The sequence below is a fragment of the Cheilinus undulatus genome, linkage group 17 (assembly GCF_018320785.1).
Source record: "Cheilinus undulatus linkage group 17, ASM1832078v1, whole genome shotgun sequence".
In the NCBI taxonomy this organism is placed as follows: Eukaryota; Metazoa; Chordata; class Actinopteri; order Labriformes; family Labridae; genus Cheilinus; species Cheilinus undulatus.
The window spans coordinates 14,704,968-14,720,987 of NC_054881.1; the positions used below are offsets into that span (position 1 = coordinate 14,704,968).

Below are 16,020 nucleotides of genomic sequence, written 5' to 3' on the forward strand. Positions count from 1 at the left end.
CTGAAATGAGTGACAAAACATGTTGAATTTTTTCATGATATTCACATTTTTTGATATGTACCTGCATGAGGCTCTTTTCCTATTTCCAGTGCTGTTTTCATGTTAAACATACCTTTAAAAGGAAAGTCAAAATGTTCAACTTTGGGTCCATCAGACCATAAAACCTTTTCCCACATGCTTTTGGGAGACTTCATGTATGTTTTTGCTAAATTTATCTGACTTCAATGTTTTTCTTCACAGGAAAAGGCTTCCATCTTATCACCTAACTTCATATGAGAATACAAGAAAATTTTGAAATTTTGAATTGGGAGTCAAAGTAAACTTCGTTTTGGATTTTCTGATGTACTTTCTTTAAAGAGAAATGTCTTTTATGATTGTGTTAACAGGCAGACTGACCCTGGCTGTAGCCACTGAACCACTTTTTGTTATAACGATAAAGCAACTCGTCCTTGTGCTGTGCCTGGCCATCCAGCAGCATTCTTTATTGACTGTGTTCAGAGAGAATTAAGAAACTCAAGGAAACCCTAACTTTGATTTGTCCTTGCAGAAACTCCTCCAAAGTCATCCTCTGACACACAGTTCTGCTCCATTAACAGCGAGACCACTGCCTGCATCAACGGCTTTTTGCTCAGAAAGGTTACATTTTGTAATATGGCGTGCTCCAACCTGTTCTGTGGTCTATTTTTCTCACCACACGTGTATACAACTATAAGAAAAATCTTTGTATACTATTAAGTTAACTAAGAATCTGGGATATTGACATTTATTTTGTCATTTGTAATGTGCAACACTTTTCTAGAGTAGGCCTGAGAGTACATGCACCTCTCTGTTTCTGGGAAATGTTAGGGAGCATGTGAACATTCTAAGTTGGTATGTAAGGACCAACATCCAATACAAACCAATCATGAACAATACCAGGATCAGAGCAGCAGACCCCTGAAGAGCATCAGATTTGGACCAAGGAGAAATGGAAGAAATTGTCTGGGAGAACCACAGTATAGTAAAGGAAAATGAAAGACAAGGAGCATTTCTTATTGATGTTTAAAGCACACTTTAGTGGTGGATTCTGGTGGAAAAGGAAACCAAATATTCACTGCAGTGTTGACGGACACTTTGAATAACAGCATCCAATCTTCACATCAAACGCCTACATCAGAGTATTTGGCTGCTTGGTTAAAATTCCTGACAGCTATTCCTCAAACAGCATCAGTGGGTTTGAGGGATAGAGAAGTTCAACAAATCCTTGTTTGCAATATAGAGTAAAAAAACAGTTCTGGGTTTCACTGATTGCAGCCTTGTAAAGGTTGTGATCAGGAGGGGAGGTGTCCATCTGAGGACTAAGATTCGGTTTTCACATCTTCTTCTTCTTCCTCTTCAGCGCTTTCCACTCGCCCTCCTGTGTCGCCAAACTGCCAAAGAGTTCTTTCACTTTCCTCTTTCTCTCGGCATCTCTGAAACACAAAATGTAAAAAGTTAGAGGCTTTTACCAACTAAAGCATCTCTAAGATATACTGGTGTATATCCACACCTGTTCATGACCTCGTTGAGTTTCTCTCTGGCCAGGAAGCGTGAGTCCTTCCTGATCTCCCTCAGAGCGCCCTTGAACTCCTTCTTGTACTTGTGTTTGAGCCGCTCCTTCTCCCTCTCCTCTCTGGTGCTGCCACGCTTCTTTCCATAATCCAACCTGACAAATGTTTAGAAGAAAAACATTTAAAACTCAGAAACTGTCACAGGCCACATTAAAAAATGGGCATCAACATATCTTATGTCGATTATCTGGTGCTGTAACACCAGTTTTTGAGTTTGGGATCAGTTCAGTGAGCTTTAACGTCTGCTCTTTGATTCATTCTAACGTCACTGAAACACCTTTTGTATAATTATGTTTAAAACTTACACTTCAACAATCTTGGGTGTGAGCAGCTTCAGAGGAATGGGCTTCTTCTTGTCTAAAACCAGCGGGTTGTGAGTCACAGGAGCACTGCTGATGATCTCCAGGATCTCACCGTGAAGTCCCTGAAACACAACAACAAACTTCACATCAAAGAAAACATCATATGTAAGACACGAAAAAAAGGGAAACCTTGGGACCTTTTGTACCGACCTGTAGGAGCTCTGGTAATGTCTGTGCTGAAAGATGTTTACACAGCAGCGTTCTGATTGGCTGGAAGATGTGGCTGAAGCACAGAAGGTCTTTGTAGAGCAGGCAGCAGCGTTTTACCAGGTCAAGGCAAGTCGACAGACACGTCAGCCTGACAGAAAATATTGATAAATGTCAGCCTAACTAGACCAGACTGAATCAGGAAGACAAGGCTCGGGTATTTCAGAATGACAAGCAGATTGGCTACCAGGGCTGTGGAAAGCCTTAGCCTGAGTCATAATGTTAGGCTGACGATTTTAGCATCAGCCAATGAACTTCAGCATGAACGGCATATGATGAGAGATTAAGGAAGTTCTGTCCGGTACGTGTAAAAACTGAGCTGAGAACAACAAACCCGGGAAGAGTCTGTCTTCACTTTCTTTTTAGGAAGGCATTAGCCTACAGTTCATGCACACATTATAATTGATTTTGCAATACAACTAATTTATTAAAAATAAATAGGTATCACACTGACATTCAGTCCCTTTACTCAGTACTTAGTTGAAGCACCTTCTGCTGCAATTGCAACCTCCAGTCTTTCTGAATATAAAGCATCAATCTTTACACACTTGGATAGTTGGATTTTCTGCCATTTTTTTGTAAATCATCTGAAGCTCAAGATCACATTGGAAGAGAAACATTGGTGGGCAGCCATTTTAAGGTCTCTCCAGAGACATTCAATAGGGTTCAAGTCATGTCTCTGTCTAGGATATTAACAGAGTTGACCCTAAACCACTCCTGTGTTGTCTTGGCTGTGTGTTCAGAGTCACTGACATGTTGAAAGGTGAACCTTCGGCCCAGTCTGAGGTCCTGCTCCATCTAGCTTTCCCTCAACCCTGGCCAGTCTACCTGCCCCTGCTGCTAAGACCACCCCCACAAAATGATACTGCCACCACCATGCTTCAGTTTGGATGGTATTAGGCAGGTGATGAGCTGTGCCTGGTTTCCTCCGGACATGGCGTTTTGAATAGAAGTCAAACAGTTCAATCTTGGTTTCATCAGACCAGACAATCTTGTTTTTTTTTCACATTTCAGAGTCCTTCAGGTGCTTTTTGGAAACTCCAAGTGGGCTTTCGTGTGTTTTTCACTGAGGTGAGGCTTCTGTTTAGTCATTCTGACATAAACCCAGACCAGTAGAAGGCTGTAGTGATGGTTGTCCTTCTGGAACTTTATCTCACCTCCACACAGGATCTCTGGAGCTCAGTCAGACTGACCATCAGATGCTTGGTCATCTCTCCTAATAAGGCCCTTCACCAATCGCTCAGTTTGTCTGGACAACCAGCTCTTGGAAGAGTCCTTGAGCCAAACTTCTTCCATTGAGAATTATGGAGGCCACTGTGCTTTTGAGAACCTTCAATGCAACAGAAAATTTTTGTAGGCTTCCCCAGATCTGTGCCTTGCAACAATCCTGTCTCTGAGCTCTGCAGGCACTTTCTTTACATTGCCAGCTGTGTGGCCTTCTATAGCAAGGTGTGCGCCTTTCCAAATCATGTCCAATTAATTTAATTTACTACAGGTGAACTCCAATCAAGGTGTAGAAACATCTCTGTGGAAATTGAGAAAAATGGGAGCAACCTGAGCTAAATTTCAAGTGTTGATGCAAAGGGTCTGAATACCTACAACCAGAACTCTGCAGCATGCCTCCTCCCCTGCACCTTTATTGCTGTAAACCCCTTTGCCTGACACCTACCCCATGAAGTGATTCCAAATATTATAACTTACAATGCAGTCAATCCTTAATTCTGTTACTGATGACCTTGCTGGCTTCTGCAGTTAAAAAAGAGGCATCAGTGTTAATTTAAGTCTGACTCATTATCAGCTAGGATTGCTCACAAGAGCTTAAAATAAACTGTAAAATGAGGTTTCTCTAATATTCTTGACTCACAGGTTTACTAACTTTTCTTTCATAGATAAAAACCAAATAAAATAGAAATGGTTTTCTCAGATGACAACATTTCATACAATTCATGGCATGTAATGACTATTCATTTTCTTTGAGATAAAAATGTATATTCTCTCAAAGTGTCCATGATCACGGTCGGCTGAAGCCTGCTTGCAAGCTTTGCTGCATGCCCACACACCAGCTGCTGTGTGAAACCACACTGAGACTATTCACAACCACACGAGAACATGTATTAGCTCTGAGCCATACAGTCTGGACAGGTAAATACAGTATGATGGCTAAGATTACATCTTTATGTACATGCTGTGGTGGCTATTATAGCAAAGACTGCCTCTATATTAGTGCAACCCTCCTTAGCTTCTATGATAACACTTAAAATATTGAAAAGTCACTACTGGAAGGACTGGTTTCTATCAGTGCATGCTCTCTTGCTTCAACTTTGTACATATTTGTACATTAAACTTTTTTAAAGATGATAATAAGGAGTCTGATTTCATCTTTTCATATTTGGTGGTCTTGTCCACACTAATCACAAGAGGCAGCGTGAAAAGGTTTTCTCACACTTTATCTCCCTCCTTCTCTTCCTACTGTCTCTATATTTATCTCCAGGCCTGTGTTCTCTGCTGTAATTGTGTTGCATTGTCACAGACTTGACTTTAAATGGCCAATTAAGGTTTTGTGAGATCTGTGGTTCTGAATGCCACATCTCTGGAGGTCGGCTGTATAAAGAGCGGGGTATAAACAAGACGTCTGCTGATACTAGTGGATTGTTTTGGCTTGGCATATAAAACTACTCTGAAACAGTGGAAAGGTAAATGAGGGGAAGTTATTACAGGGAAAAATTATGACAATATAATTAGCTGTTTTCCAGTTGAAGGGAACAGAGCAAAGTTTAATTTTAGCTAAAATCAAGCTTGTCTGAACTTCATCAGATTCTAAGTAACAAAATTATCCCTATTTGTGCCACCTCACTGTCATTCTCTCTGAGCTTCAGTGGAGATTTAATACATACTTAAATATAAGAATTTATTTACAAAACGGGAGTCTCTTGTGCTTCAGCCCCTGCACAGGTGGAGGTCAGTGCTTGCAGAAAACACAATCACTGACCTTTTAAAAACTAAGGCAAAGGATCCTTTCATTCATGTAAAATCCAAAGAAAAACCCAAGCACAAGGTAAAGTAATTTACACACGTGGACACAATTGTTGGTACCCCTCTGTTAATGAAAGAAAAACCCACAATGGTCACCAAGACAATAAAAATCAATTTTCAATCACCATAACAAAGTTGAACAGTTAAAGAACATTCTCTCATTAATTTCAGTTTTCTTTTTCACAAATTTGACAGATAAAAACAAGGTGTCTGAAACTCAAAATGCAAAAATCTCAAATCTTAAATTTTTTCAGGTAACTTCTTATAGAAAATAAGTCCTATTTATTAAAAAGCAACTGGCAAGTCCTGAACTATTCTAAATATCTGAAAATTAGATGATTATCTAGACTTGCCAGGTGAAAGAGGCCTAAAATAATTGTTCAGAGGTATTTCTGACTAGAAATAAGATGGATTGATGTCCTTGTTGTTTCAGCAAGCACTTATCCTTATTATCACACTGATGAAGTCTAAGAATAGCAGATCAGTGCTGGTCTCAACCGGTCTTGATGGAGAATCCCGAGTCCAGCCAGTCTGAGACCGAGACAAAACAGAGTAAAAAAGCTCTCGAGTCCAAGACAAGACAAAGACATTTAAAATGTGTTCTTGAGACCGGTCTCAAGACCAAGACCATTCTTGAGTACTTCAACACCAGTTCAAGGACTAACGTTTTGATGGTCACTGCATCTTCATCAGAGTCAAACTTGACTCAAGGACTAGACTTGTCAGGGATTGCTCTGTTGAAGCTGCATTACAAGCCAAAATGTTAGTCCTTTGTATCTTAATAATTGCATAAAATGACTCGTGTGCAAATTTTTCTTTGATTTTTATCTAGAAAGGAAGGGATGCATTGCAACAAGGATAAGATTTTATTTATAACTCTTTGGCATAATAAAATTAAAACTGACGAGTTTCTTGTAAGAGGAGGAAAATTCAATCCCACATAATTGGAGCCAATAAAAGAACGGGAATAAAAATGTTTATCTTAGCTGTAAAAAAGGTCATTTTAATATGAGGCTTCATGTGGATGCCTTGATTTTTGTAGTCAGCCTCTTGTGGACATTTAAAGAACTGCAGTTTTTTGCATTTAGCACTCCACATTTTGAGCATAGGAGTTTGCCGCCTGGATAAAGCATGCAAATTTTTAAGATTTGCAGATCCTCTCTGGTTTTATTTGTAAATATATAATTGTTACTTGCTTTCTCTTATTATCTAGCATGATGCAAAGACCAAAGTCAACACTGTCGGTACTTTATGGCTTCCTCAGTCTGTCTGTGGCAGCAAAAATATGAAACTATAAATCAAAAAGGGTATTTAAACATGCTACAATTATGTAGAAATCTTTTTCCTTTAACACCTGAGTGATCATGTTTTTTATAGCAAAGTTAGCTGAAGATTTGACTTTGTTGTTGACTTTTAGTAGTTTATTTTCAGTTATGTTAAGTTAAACATCTGTTATTTTAGCTGCATATTTAAGAGATGGATATGAGACATCATCTTGTCAAAGAGCAAGACTGCAAATTAAAATCTTTTAAAGAATGTTAAATATTTTCCATTAAACTCATGTTAGGAACTTCTGGTTTGTGCTGATTTACTCTACATGAAGCATTACTAAGATTTCAGTCAGTCTCATAAACAGCTAAAAACCCATGCAGGCTTTAAATAAATCACATCCCACCAAGGGGAAAAAAATCTAAATCTTTGCACCTCTTTTCGAACCTAAAACCAACTTATCTTCTTCAGGTGCACCTCCCTCCTCTCTCCTACCTGTGGTGATCTCTGTCCAAGTCTGTTTTCAGATCCAGGTACTGGGTTGCAGATAATGGAAGGCTCTTCTTGCTCCAGCTCTTGTTCGACTCTGAATCTGACAGAACCAGCAGATCACTGGACTTCCCCGAAGGCCTAAAAGGCGGCACCACAGTGTAACCTGCAACACAAAGTCCAACACTGTCGGCTCTGTTTCATCTTATGAAATGTTGTGCATCAAAGACTTGTAGAAATAAATTTTCATTTGCAGCTACCTAAAGACGTCTTGTCCTGTACAGCCAGGTGTAGCGTTCCTGCCAGGAAGTTAATGAGCTCTGGAAAGAAGCGCTTTGAAAAAGAGACGTACTCCACAGCCAGGCAGCACAGCACCAAACCCGTAGTTACATCCTGTAATGACCTCACAGGACACTAACGACGGAGAAAAAGAGGGAAAAGGCCAACAGGTATGACTTAAGGGATAGGACAATACTTCAGATCGAAGCAACATTTATGTATTCCAGCTGCACCTCTGTAGGGAAACATCATTATACTGCTGTTGTTTCTGAAGTTTCAGAAAAGTTTCTGAAGTTAACTTGGAATTGCTAATCTACAGAAAATACACAAAAACTAAATGACTAAGTGAAGCTGTGAGGCACATTAAAACAAAATGTGGGCTGGTGAAGACCAACTTAAGATCACAATAATGCACCAACAGACTAACATATTCACAAAAACACTCATAACAAACAGAGAAGACAAAAAAAATCCTCAAGGGCTATGGGTACCTTTGTGAGAGCCTGGCTGATGTAGAGCAGGGCTGGAGTGGTTACAGGATGTCGAAAGTCTGAGGTGGGAAACAGCAGGGCTGTCACCTTCAGGTAAACAAGCTTCAGAGACATAAACAATCTGTTAAAAACAATCTGTGCAACTAATTAACATGTAGTGCATTAATGTAAATAATCAGACATGCAGAGGAGGGAGAAAAATGACAAATATTCTTAAGTCTTAAATATTGTGACTTTTTTGTCGTGCATTTTGCCTTTCAGGCTACATACAGGTTACCCTCTTGTGCAAGCAGAGGTTTTTGGGTTCAGTGCACGCATAAGAGGACTAAAAAGCCATTTGCAGGTAAATATTAAGGGCATGTTATTAATAGCTGGGACCAGAATGAATATTATGATGTGAACTGACTGATAAACTGACAGTAAACACTGTCCAACCCTCACAATGTCTTACAGCAGGAAACTCATACCATGTCTAGCGTTGGGGAACCAGCATGTCCTTTAACTTCAAGCATCTCCTCCATGCTATGGGCAGCGTCTCCCAGGATGCTCTGCATGGCCTTACAGGCTGCATCCGGAAACATCTGACACAAAGCATACAGCTCTCTATAAAGGGAAGGAAAGAGAGGGAATGAACATGTCACTTTAACTAAACACTAAGAGATCATCTGCTGGATGTTTTTAACTCACGGTATAAGCTTGTCTATGGTGGTGAGTTCAGGTGGACTCCTGGTGGCCACTTCTCCAATGTACTCCAACAGAAAGCCAAACAGTTTCTGCAACAAAGGGATATCTATAAGTTCACAAAGCAATGAAATTAACCTAAAAAAGGCAAATATACAATGATAGAACACCTTATCCATATTGTACCTGCAGTTTGAGCTTATTGCCAACAGCCAGACTGGGATGGTTGCATTTCTGAGTCCTGGCCAAAATGATGCGCTGGTTGTCAGGGGTGTGACCATGGAGCAAGTCTTTCAGGTCGCTGTAGCTCTCTGGAGCTGCAACGTTGAGAAACAAACAATTTAAGTAAAAACAGAAAGTATAAGGGTCAAATTTAAACTGAAATAATCATGTTAAAGTGGGGCATCGGGACCCACCACCTCCTTATTAGAACTTGCAACCCAAGTTTTATGACACTTTCAACTGCTCAAATATATTTAATGATAAAGGTTAGTTTGGACCTTAGATGGAACAAAACATGACTGAACAACAACATGGAAGAACAAACAAACATATTTTAAAAGCACATTGTTACTGAGTTAGAAATTCTGTTAATTTCTCAAGAAATTTCCTTGTTATCTGTAGAAAACCAGCTTTGTTATCCAGAGAATTATGGCAAATTATGCTCAATTATGGCAAAACTGACTATTAAACATGACTACTCATTGAAAAACAAGCAATAAATGTATATCAATGACTGAAAAACAACAGAAACAGTCATGTGTATAAGTTTTAGGCATATAGGGCACTAAGGATTCACCATGGAGCCCAATGTGCCACAATCAGGGGCTGGAGAGACGGCAGCTAGAGTCAAGCTTGATATATATTGACGTGTGTCACTGCAGCCAAGGTCAAGCTCGACAGCATCTCTTCTGCCAGGCCTTTTCATCCCTGGTAATATGCCTGGAGACAACCAGTGGTTTTCCAGCCTTTCTCAACATCCACAGCAAAACTAGGGACCCCTAGTTCAGCAGATTATTTTCCCAAGCTTCTGGAAGTATGCAAGGACAACCAGTGTCAATCCTCTTTCAAGCCTGATGGTGACCTCAGACATGTTACTCGCCACATCTACATCTCACACTTGCTTTAATTTTTGGCCAAAACATGCCTTAAAGTTCTGCACAGTACTGTATGTAAAACAATGGCCAAAATACCAAACCAAACACTGACATATTTACCAAATGACAAAGCAACCTACTATCAAAACAAGTGCAATATGGCATGTGGCACGGTAAATGCTTAAATCACAATTGTAATGTTTTCATGATCATGGGAAGCCAAAATTTAAACAGAAATTTAAACTTGGTTAATTGCCCAGCAATCGTCCACAGATGCCTTTTTTGCACTGACAGAGCTCATTTGCAAAACAAAAACAATGTAGTTCAGCGCAAAAGCACCCTTGGTGTCAGCAGTTCTTTATCATCCAAATCATAGCATTCTCAGTTGGAACAGCATCAGCAAGCATCAGAAGCGTTATTCACACATAACCTGAAAATTTCAGGAAATATTCTGGGTAACCTTCCCTGACAATCTACCAACTTGCTTGTTTAGTCTTGTCTCAGCTAAAAGTCTTCCTGCTGTTTGCATAGACCAACTCATACTTACACAAAACTGCACAAAAATTCCTGACTGTACTTCGGTTAGCTGCATGTGTGAAAGCAAACAGCTACCCTGAAATTTGTGCAAGTGTGAATAAGGATAATGCCAAGTCTCCCTCTCTGACCAATCAAACTTAAGAAGGGGCGGGACTTCTGTAGTCAGCTTTGTTTACAACAATGGCAGAGGACATACTAGTCTGTCTCATCTTATCTAGGCTGTAATTTCCAGGTCTACAGCTGCTGTAAATGCCAGGGCATGATTCTTTTATGTTGTTTTCACAGTTTCCTAGTTTTCCTTGTGAAAAGAAAAAAAGACTCACAGATACTACCATGGAAAGCAGAGGCCAATTTTGTATATTAGCAACAATGAACACTGGTAAGAAGATAAAGAAAATGAGGTTACGGTCTTTGGACACAGGCCCTGACTTGGCTTTGTTTTTAATGGACATGGGGCTTTGAGTTGACTTGTAAGTTTCCTATCTGTATGATTACCTGTAAACGTGTATGGCAGCTCTGCTTTAGCTGCCTCCTGCTGGGCCTTCAGCTCCTCCTTGCTCAGAGCTGGTTTGGTGCTAGTGTCTTCATCCTTCTTTCCCTCCTCGTCCTCACTTTCTTGCTCAGATTCCAGGTCAGAATGGCCATCTTCTTCTTCTTCTTCTTCTTCACCACTGCCCTCCTCATCTGCATCCTCTTCTTCATCATCATCTTCCTCCTCCTCCTCTTCCCCTGATTCCCCCTCCTCTTCCTCTCCATTTTCTTCTTCTGACTCCTCTCCAATGTTCCACTTTCCATCCTGGACACACAAAACACATGATAAAAGTCTACATTGGTATGTGCATAAACCTGAGGAATATTCCAGAAATAAACGATCTTTCTTACCTGATAAGTCAGAGTCTTTTTATCTTCTTTATCCAGGATGAATCCGTCGTTCAGGTCATCAGCAGAGATGTGGGTCTGATTCTGAGTGCTGCTGCTAACATCCTCTCCCATCATCCTTCTCAGACGGTCAGCCTAGAAACAAGACATTTATCTCAAAGGGTCTTACAATTTAAAAAACTGTTGAAAAGATGCTCTTTGCATTGAAATACACATGTACACAAGCCTCTCTGCTTTCTTTAAACACACCTCTAGTTTCTGCAGCTTCTCCCTCTCCTCCCGGGCGAGCTCCTCAGGAGTTTTCATCTTCTCCGAGGGCTGAGCCTTCATCTCAAAGCCGAGCTCTCTCACCATCATGTCGTACTCCTCTGGCTGGAAAACACAAAGGAAACAGAGACGGTCAACAAAGGCATTTGTTGCGGCAGAATAATATTTGCTGACATATTTCCATTGACCTACCTTTGGCTTCTCCTCTGGTTTGTCTGCACTTTCACCTTTGGGTGTCTTTTTCACCATCAGAGCCTGGATGCTTTTCCACTCTTTGTCCAGCTTCTCCGTCAGCTCCTGCGCCTCCTCTTTCTGCACCTGTCGTTCACGCTTAAAAGACAGAGCAGAGGCAGGCTGTCAAAATCTGCAATACTTACACTTTACACGGAACAATAGGTGTTTTTTCAGCAGAAAGATAAAAACAAAAGCGTGCATGAAAACTGTAGCTCAAATAGCATACATATAGCATAAATGCAGGGCTTGAAAGTACCCCACAAAAATCAGATCTTCAGTCATATTTTTAACTAAAAGCAGCAACAAGCAAAAGAAACAGATGACTCGGAATTGCACAAATAAGTTGGAATGTTTCTGTATGTTGTTCTCTTGCAGACTGAATAAGATTGACCTCCAGGATTTTCCTATGCTTTGCCACATTCATTTTACCTTCTACCTTTACAAGCCTCCAGGGCTGAGAAGTATCCCCACAGCATGATGCTGCCACCCAGAGGTTGCGCTGGACTTTTTTGTTATCTCTTTGACATCATGGAGGTTTATTTTATTTTGTTGTCCAAAAAGCCTTATCATATTGACCATAAATTATTTATAAAATCAATCAATCGACTGAAGTGTAAAAACATCATTTTACAGACACTGTAATTATTATCTTTGCAACTATGTAAAAATAAATAAATAAATAAATAAATAAATAATAACGTGAAAATGAAGAAGCTTCATGAAAGTAAAACTACTGATGGATTTTAAGAGATTTCACAGGTGGCCCTAATATGATGGCTGATGGATGTATGCAATAAAGAGTACACCGACGGTTCAAACTAAGAGATTGCATTGTTTTTTTTTCTTAAATCACCTTCTCCTGCTTGGATTTCTGGATGAGCTCCTCGATGAGCTCCTGTCTGGTTTTTGCTCTCTGGCTTCCTTCCTCCTCCTTCTGATCTCCTGGTGTCTTCTTTCTGAGGAGGCCTCCTCCTCCTCCAAAGTGTGAGGCAGTCAGCTCAGCTAGATGAGGAATAAAAGAACCATTACTACAAGTTCAGTCACCTATAACATGACTCATCAAATCTAGCTGATGGTTGAACGCCTGGGTTTGCTTTTTGGTATCATGAATTTGTAAAATCAAGAATTTTCATGTCTTTCTTTTTTGTGAAATTTCAGATTTTTTGAAAAAGATTATTTCTAAATCATTCTAAGTCTTAATGAGGGAAGACGAATTGCATGGTAACATCTGAATATTCAGAAGCTGAATCAAAGACTTCAGAAGTTCAAGGATTAGAATTAAATCAGGAATGTAAAAAACAGATGTTTCCCCCACCTGACAAAAGACCCTTCTCCTCTGATTCATCATCGCTGTTCACAATGTCATTGAATTTCTCCATTTCTGCCAGGGACTGTCCGTAGTGAGTCAGCTCTTCCTCCTCGTTCAGGTTGTACACATCCTTCTTATCATGGACACGCTGAAAGATGAAGCAATATTTGACAGGAGTTTACTTGACATTAAGAAGGTGTTATGCTGTAGAAAAAAGAGAGTGTAAGCTGCACCCAACTCTTGTTAAGGCTATTATTGCGTTCTTATGAGTAAAGATGCCTGGATAAGTTGCACCATGGAGGATAATGCTTACAAAACAAAATATAGACCTGATGAACTTCAGCCTCATTAAAGTTCTGTGTTGCAAATCATTTAAGTAAAAAAAAAAATGCAGGCCAAAGATACAGTCAAATGTATCATTTAGACCTGCATGAAGTCCAGATTTGCCTTTAAGGTGATGATTTCTTCACTGACCTGTCTCTCCATTGCAAACCTCTTCAGGATTTTCTCCTCTGGTGCCATCTTGGTGTCGTACTCTCCAAAGCGTCTATCAATCAGCTTGTTGGACTTGTTCTTCAGTTTGTATTCCTTCAAGAGGGTTTCCTTTCTCTGAAGGTCAAAAAATCACGTTATTTCTTTTTTCTTCTTTTCACCAAACTCTAGCATGACAGAGGAAAGCTGATTCTTTGTTAGAGAGTCATACACATGTACATACAAAATCATAAAGTCAGGAGAACTGCAGACTATAATTCTGTCCTCAGTTTAACTTTCAGTTTTTTGTCCTTAACAATCCTCCAGAGAAAATCCCTCCTGCAGTGTGATACTGCGGACACCAAGCTTCACAGCACAGACAGTGTTATATGGATGATGAGCTGTGACCCATTACTGCCAGATATGCTGCTATAGTAGACTTTATCTCGCTCCAGGAGGCGGCCCATTCTTTTGTATTATTCCGTTACTTTAATTCATTCTACTGTTTTACATTAATGCTACACTGACATCTACACTTTTAAGTCTTTTAGAGTTGTTAAGAGCTCTCCTTTTGGCTTACAATGCTTCAACAATTCAAGCCAAGAAAATTCTCAGCAGCTGCTGCTGCTAATGAACTGCAGCTTCAGCCTCATTAAGAACAGGCAGCTGATTGAAAGCCTAAACCAAAAGTCCATCAGCTCATCAACAGATCCAAACAACACAGCAACACTGGAGATAACGGTGAGTTCAGCATTTTTTTGCAGATGCAGTTTTTCTTTTTAAGCACTGATTAAATTCATGCATAAACATTTTCACAAGCTTCAAAGGGCAGCTTTACCTTTCCTTTTCTTGTAATATTTCATATTTTTTAGGGAGCAAATGTAACATCAGGCAAAGGACTCCTGATGGAAACCAGCTTCTTTGCCAATTCTGGCAAATTTACAGAAATATTGATTAATATGCACTGTCCCTGCAAATAAGTCAAATAAAATAAAATAAAATACACAAATAGACAAGATCTGTAGTCTGCATGTGGGCTGTAAATCACAGATTTATTACATTTTAGGATGTTTTCATGTTTTAGATAAAAGATTCAAATCTTATTCTGGCTTACGCTGACTTTGTAACAACTTACAAGGATGACATATTTAAAGGCTCGGGGTAACATCATGGTTTTACTTCTTACTTTATTAATTGCTTTGGATCGAGACACACCAGGCAGGCCCACATCGTGCTTTGACCTTCTCCCAAGGATGTCAAACTTCTTCCTGTTGATTTTGACTTCAAAAGGGTTGTTTTTGATTTCTGCTGAGGTCTTGGTTTTGCGGACCTTGTCAGCAACGCTCCTCTTCTTTGGTGCCTTCCCCATCTGGAACAGAGAAGTAGACACATGAGTATAGCTGTCACAACAGAAGGATTTGATAGTAAAAATCAAGCAATATTACCTGTTCAAATACTATGAGAAATACAACAACAAAAAACAAGTCCTAAGCATACTCAATTTAGTAATTTCTTGATTGCAATAATCAACATTGCAGGCAAACTCCTGCACAAATTTGCACAGATACTTAGACAACGAAATATGTGTGTAATTTAGTAATGACTGATTAACATCACATTTTTCTATACTTGCCTTTGTTTACTTTAATGTATTGTGTATTCATTTTTTATTTCACCGTCGTACATTTTGAGACAGGAATATGCTAGAGGTACCGGTGTTATCGTTTAAGCAGTGACCGTGCTAACAGGTGACTTGTAACCTTTCGTGGTTTTCGATCAACAACAGAACTTTAAGAGTAGTCTGTATGCCTTTTATGGCGTGTTTACATCTTCGTTAAAATGCATAACCATAATCATACTTTGAAATTATGGTTAAAAAAAAAAAAAAAAAACTCCCCAAATAGGCACTCACGAGGACTCCTAAATCATTAGGGTATCCACTCGGCTAATAGTCACCAGTTAACATGGTCGCTAGTTGAACCATCACACCTCCTCTTCTTACCACAATTTCCTATCACTTACATCAGTTATGATACTCTTGAATGCGTGTCTAGCAAAGTTTCCACTCATAATAACTACTCATAACAACAAAAGAAAAACTATATTATGAAATAAGACACATATCAGGGCTACCTTTTGGAAAGCACAGCTAGCTTCAGCATTAGCCGTGAGCAGACTGTAAACAAACAAACATTATGCGAACAAAAACAGCGTTTACCTTTTAGCCGCGTTGAGGCGTCGAGTTATTAAACCCACACAGTACGAGACATGGGGTACAAACACCCTGACGACAAAGAATTAAAGAAATAAAACGTTATTTTTTTAGTATCCACGTTGCTTCAGTGAGATGCCATATCCAGCGTGTTGAAACCTGGGGTCAAAGTTGAGGAAAGAAACGTCATTACTTTCCCTACAGCGCCTCTAGCGACGGGAACTTGAAGTATATCCTTTATAGATGGCACCAAAATAACTTATCTTAATGTTTTACTATATATATATATATATATATATATATATATATTTATATCAGTGTGTGGAGTCATTGGGAAATATCTGGTGTGCTGTGTTTGACTTGTTGTCTTCATATGGATCAACAGAATCCATGAGAGTCCGTTAGGTGTTATTTAATAAATCTGCTCCTCTTTTGGGTTAACAATTAAGGGTCAGGCAGGTTTGGATGGCTTTTTCCCCTTGATAAATGAAATTTAAAACTACATTTTGAATTAACTTTGGTTATCTTTCTCTAACATTAAAATTTGTTTGATGGTCTGAAACATTTAGGAGTGATGAATATTCAAAAAATATGAAACCAGGAAGGGTCAAATT

The 16,020-nt window shown here is 39.4% G+C and overlaps 1 protein-coding gene across 1 annotated transcript; it reads right to left on the reverse strand.

Moving 5' to 3' along the window:
* Positions 1 to 1,033: 1,033 nt before the first annotated feature.
* On the reverse strand, positions 1,034 to 15,586 carry nop14 (NOP14 nucleolar protein homolog (yeast)). Its single transcript, XM_041811544.1, has 19 exons — positions 15,413 to 15,586; positions 14,381 to 14,563; positions 13,198 to 13,332; positions 12,730 to 12,871; positions 12,268 to 12,416; positions 11,373 to 11,510; positions 11,163 to 11,285; positions 10,917 to 11,048; positions 10,530 to 10,830; positions 8,587 to 8,717; positions 8,407 to 8,492; positions 8,187 to 8,322; positions 7,720 to 7,821; positions 7,210 to 7,363; positions 6,956 to 7,115; positions 2,102 to 2,249; positions 1,895 to 2,013; positions 1,529 to 1,684; positions 1,034 to 1,451 (listed from the first exon to the last, which is right to left on the reverse strand). Exons 2-19 carry the CDS (start codon positions 14,561 to 14,563, stop codon positions 1,352 to 1,354), a joined length of 2,595 nt encoding a protein of 864 aa, XP_041667478.1. The 5' UTR covers positions 15,413 to 15,586; the 3' UTR covers positions 1,034 to 1,351.
* Between the last annotated feature and the right edge of the window lie 434 nt (positions 15,587 to 16,020).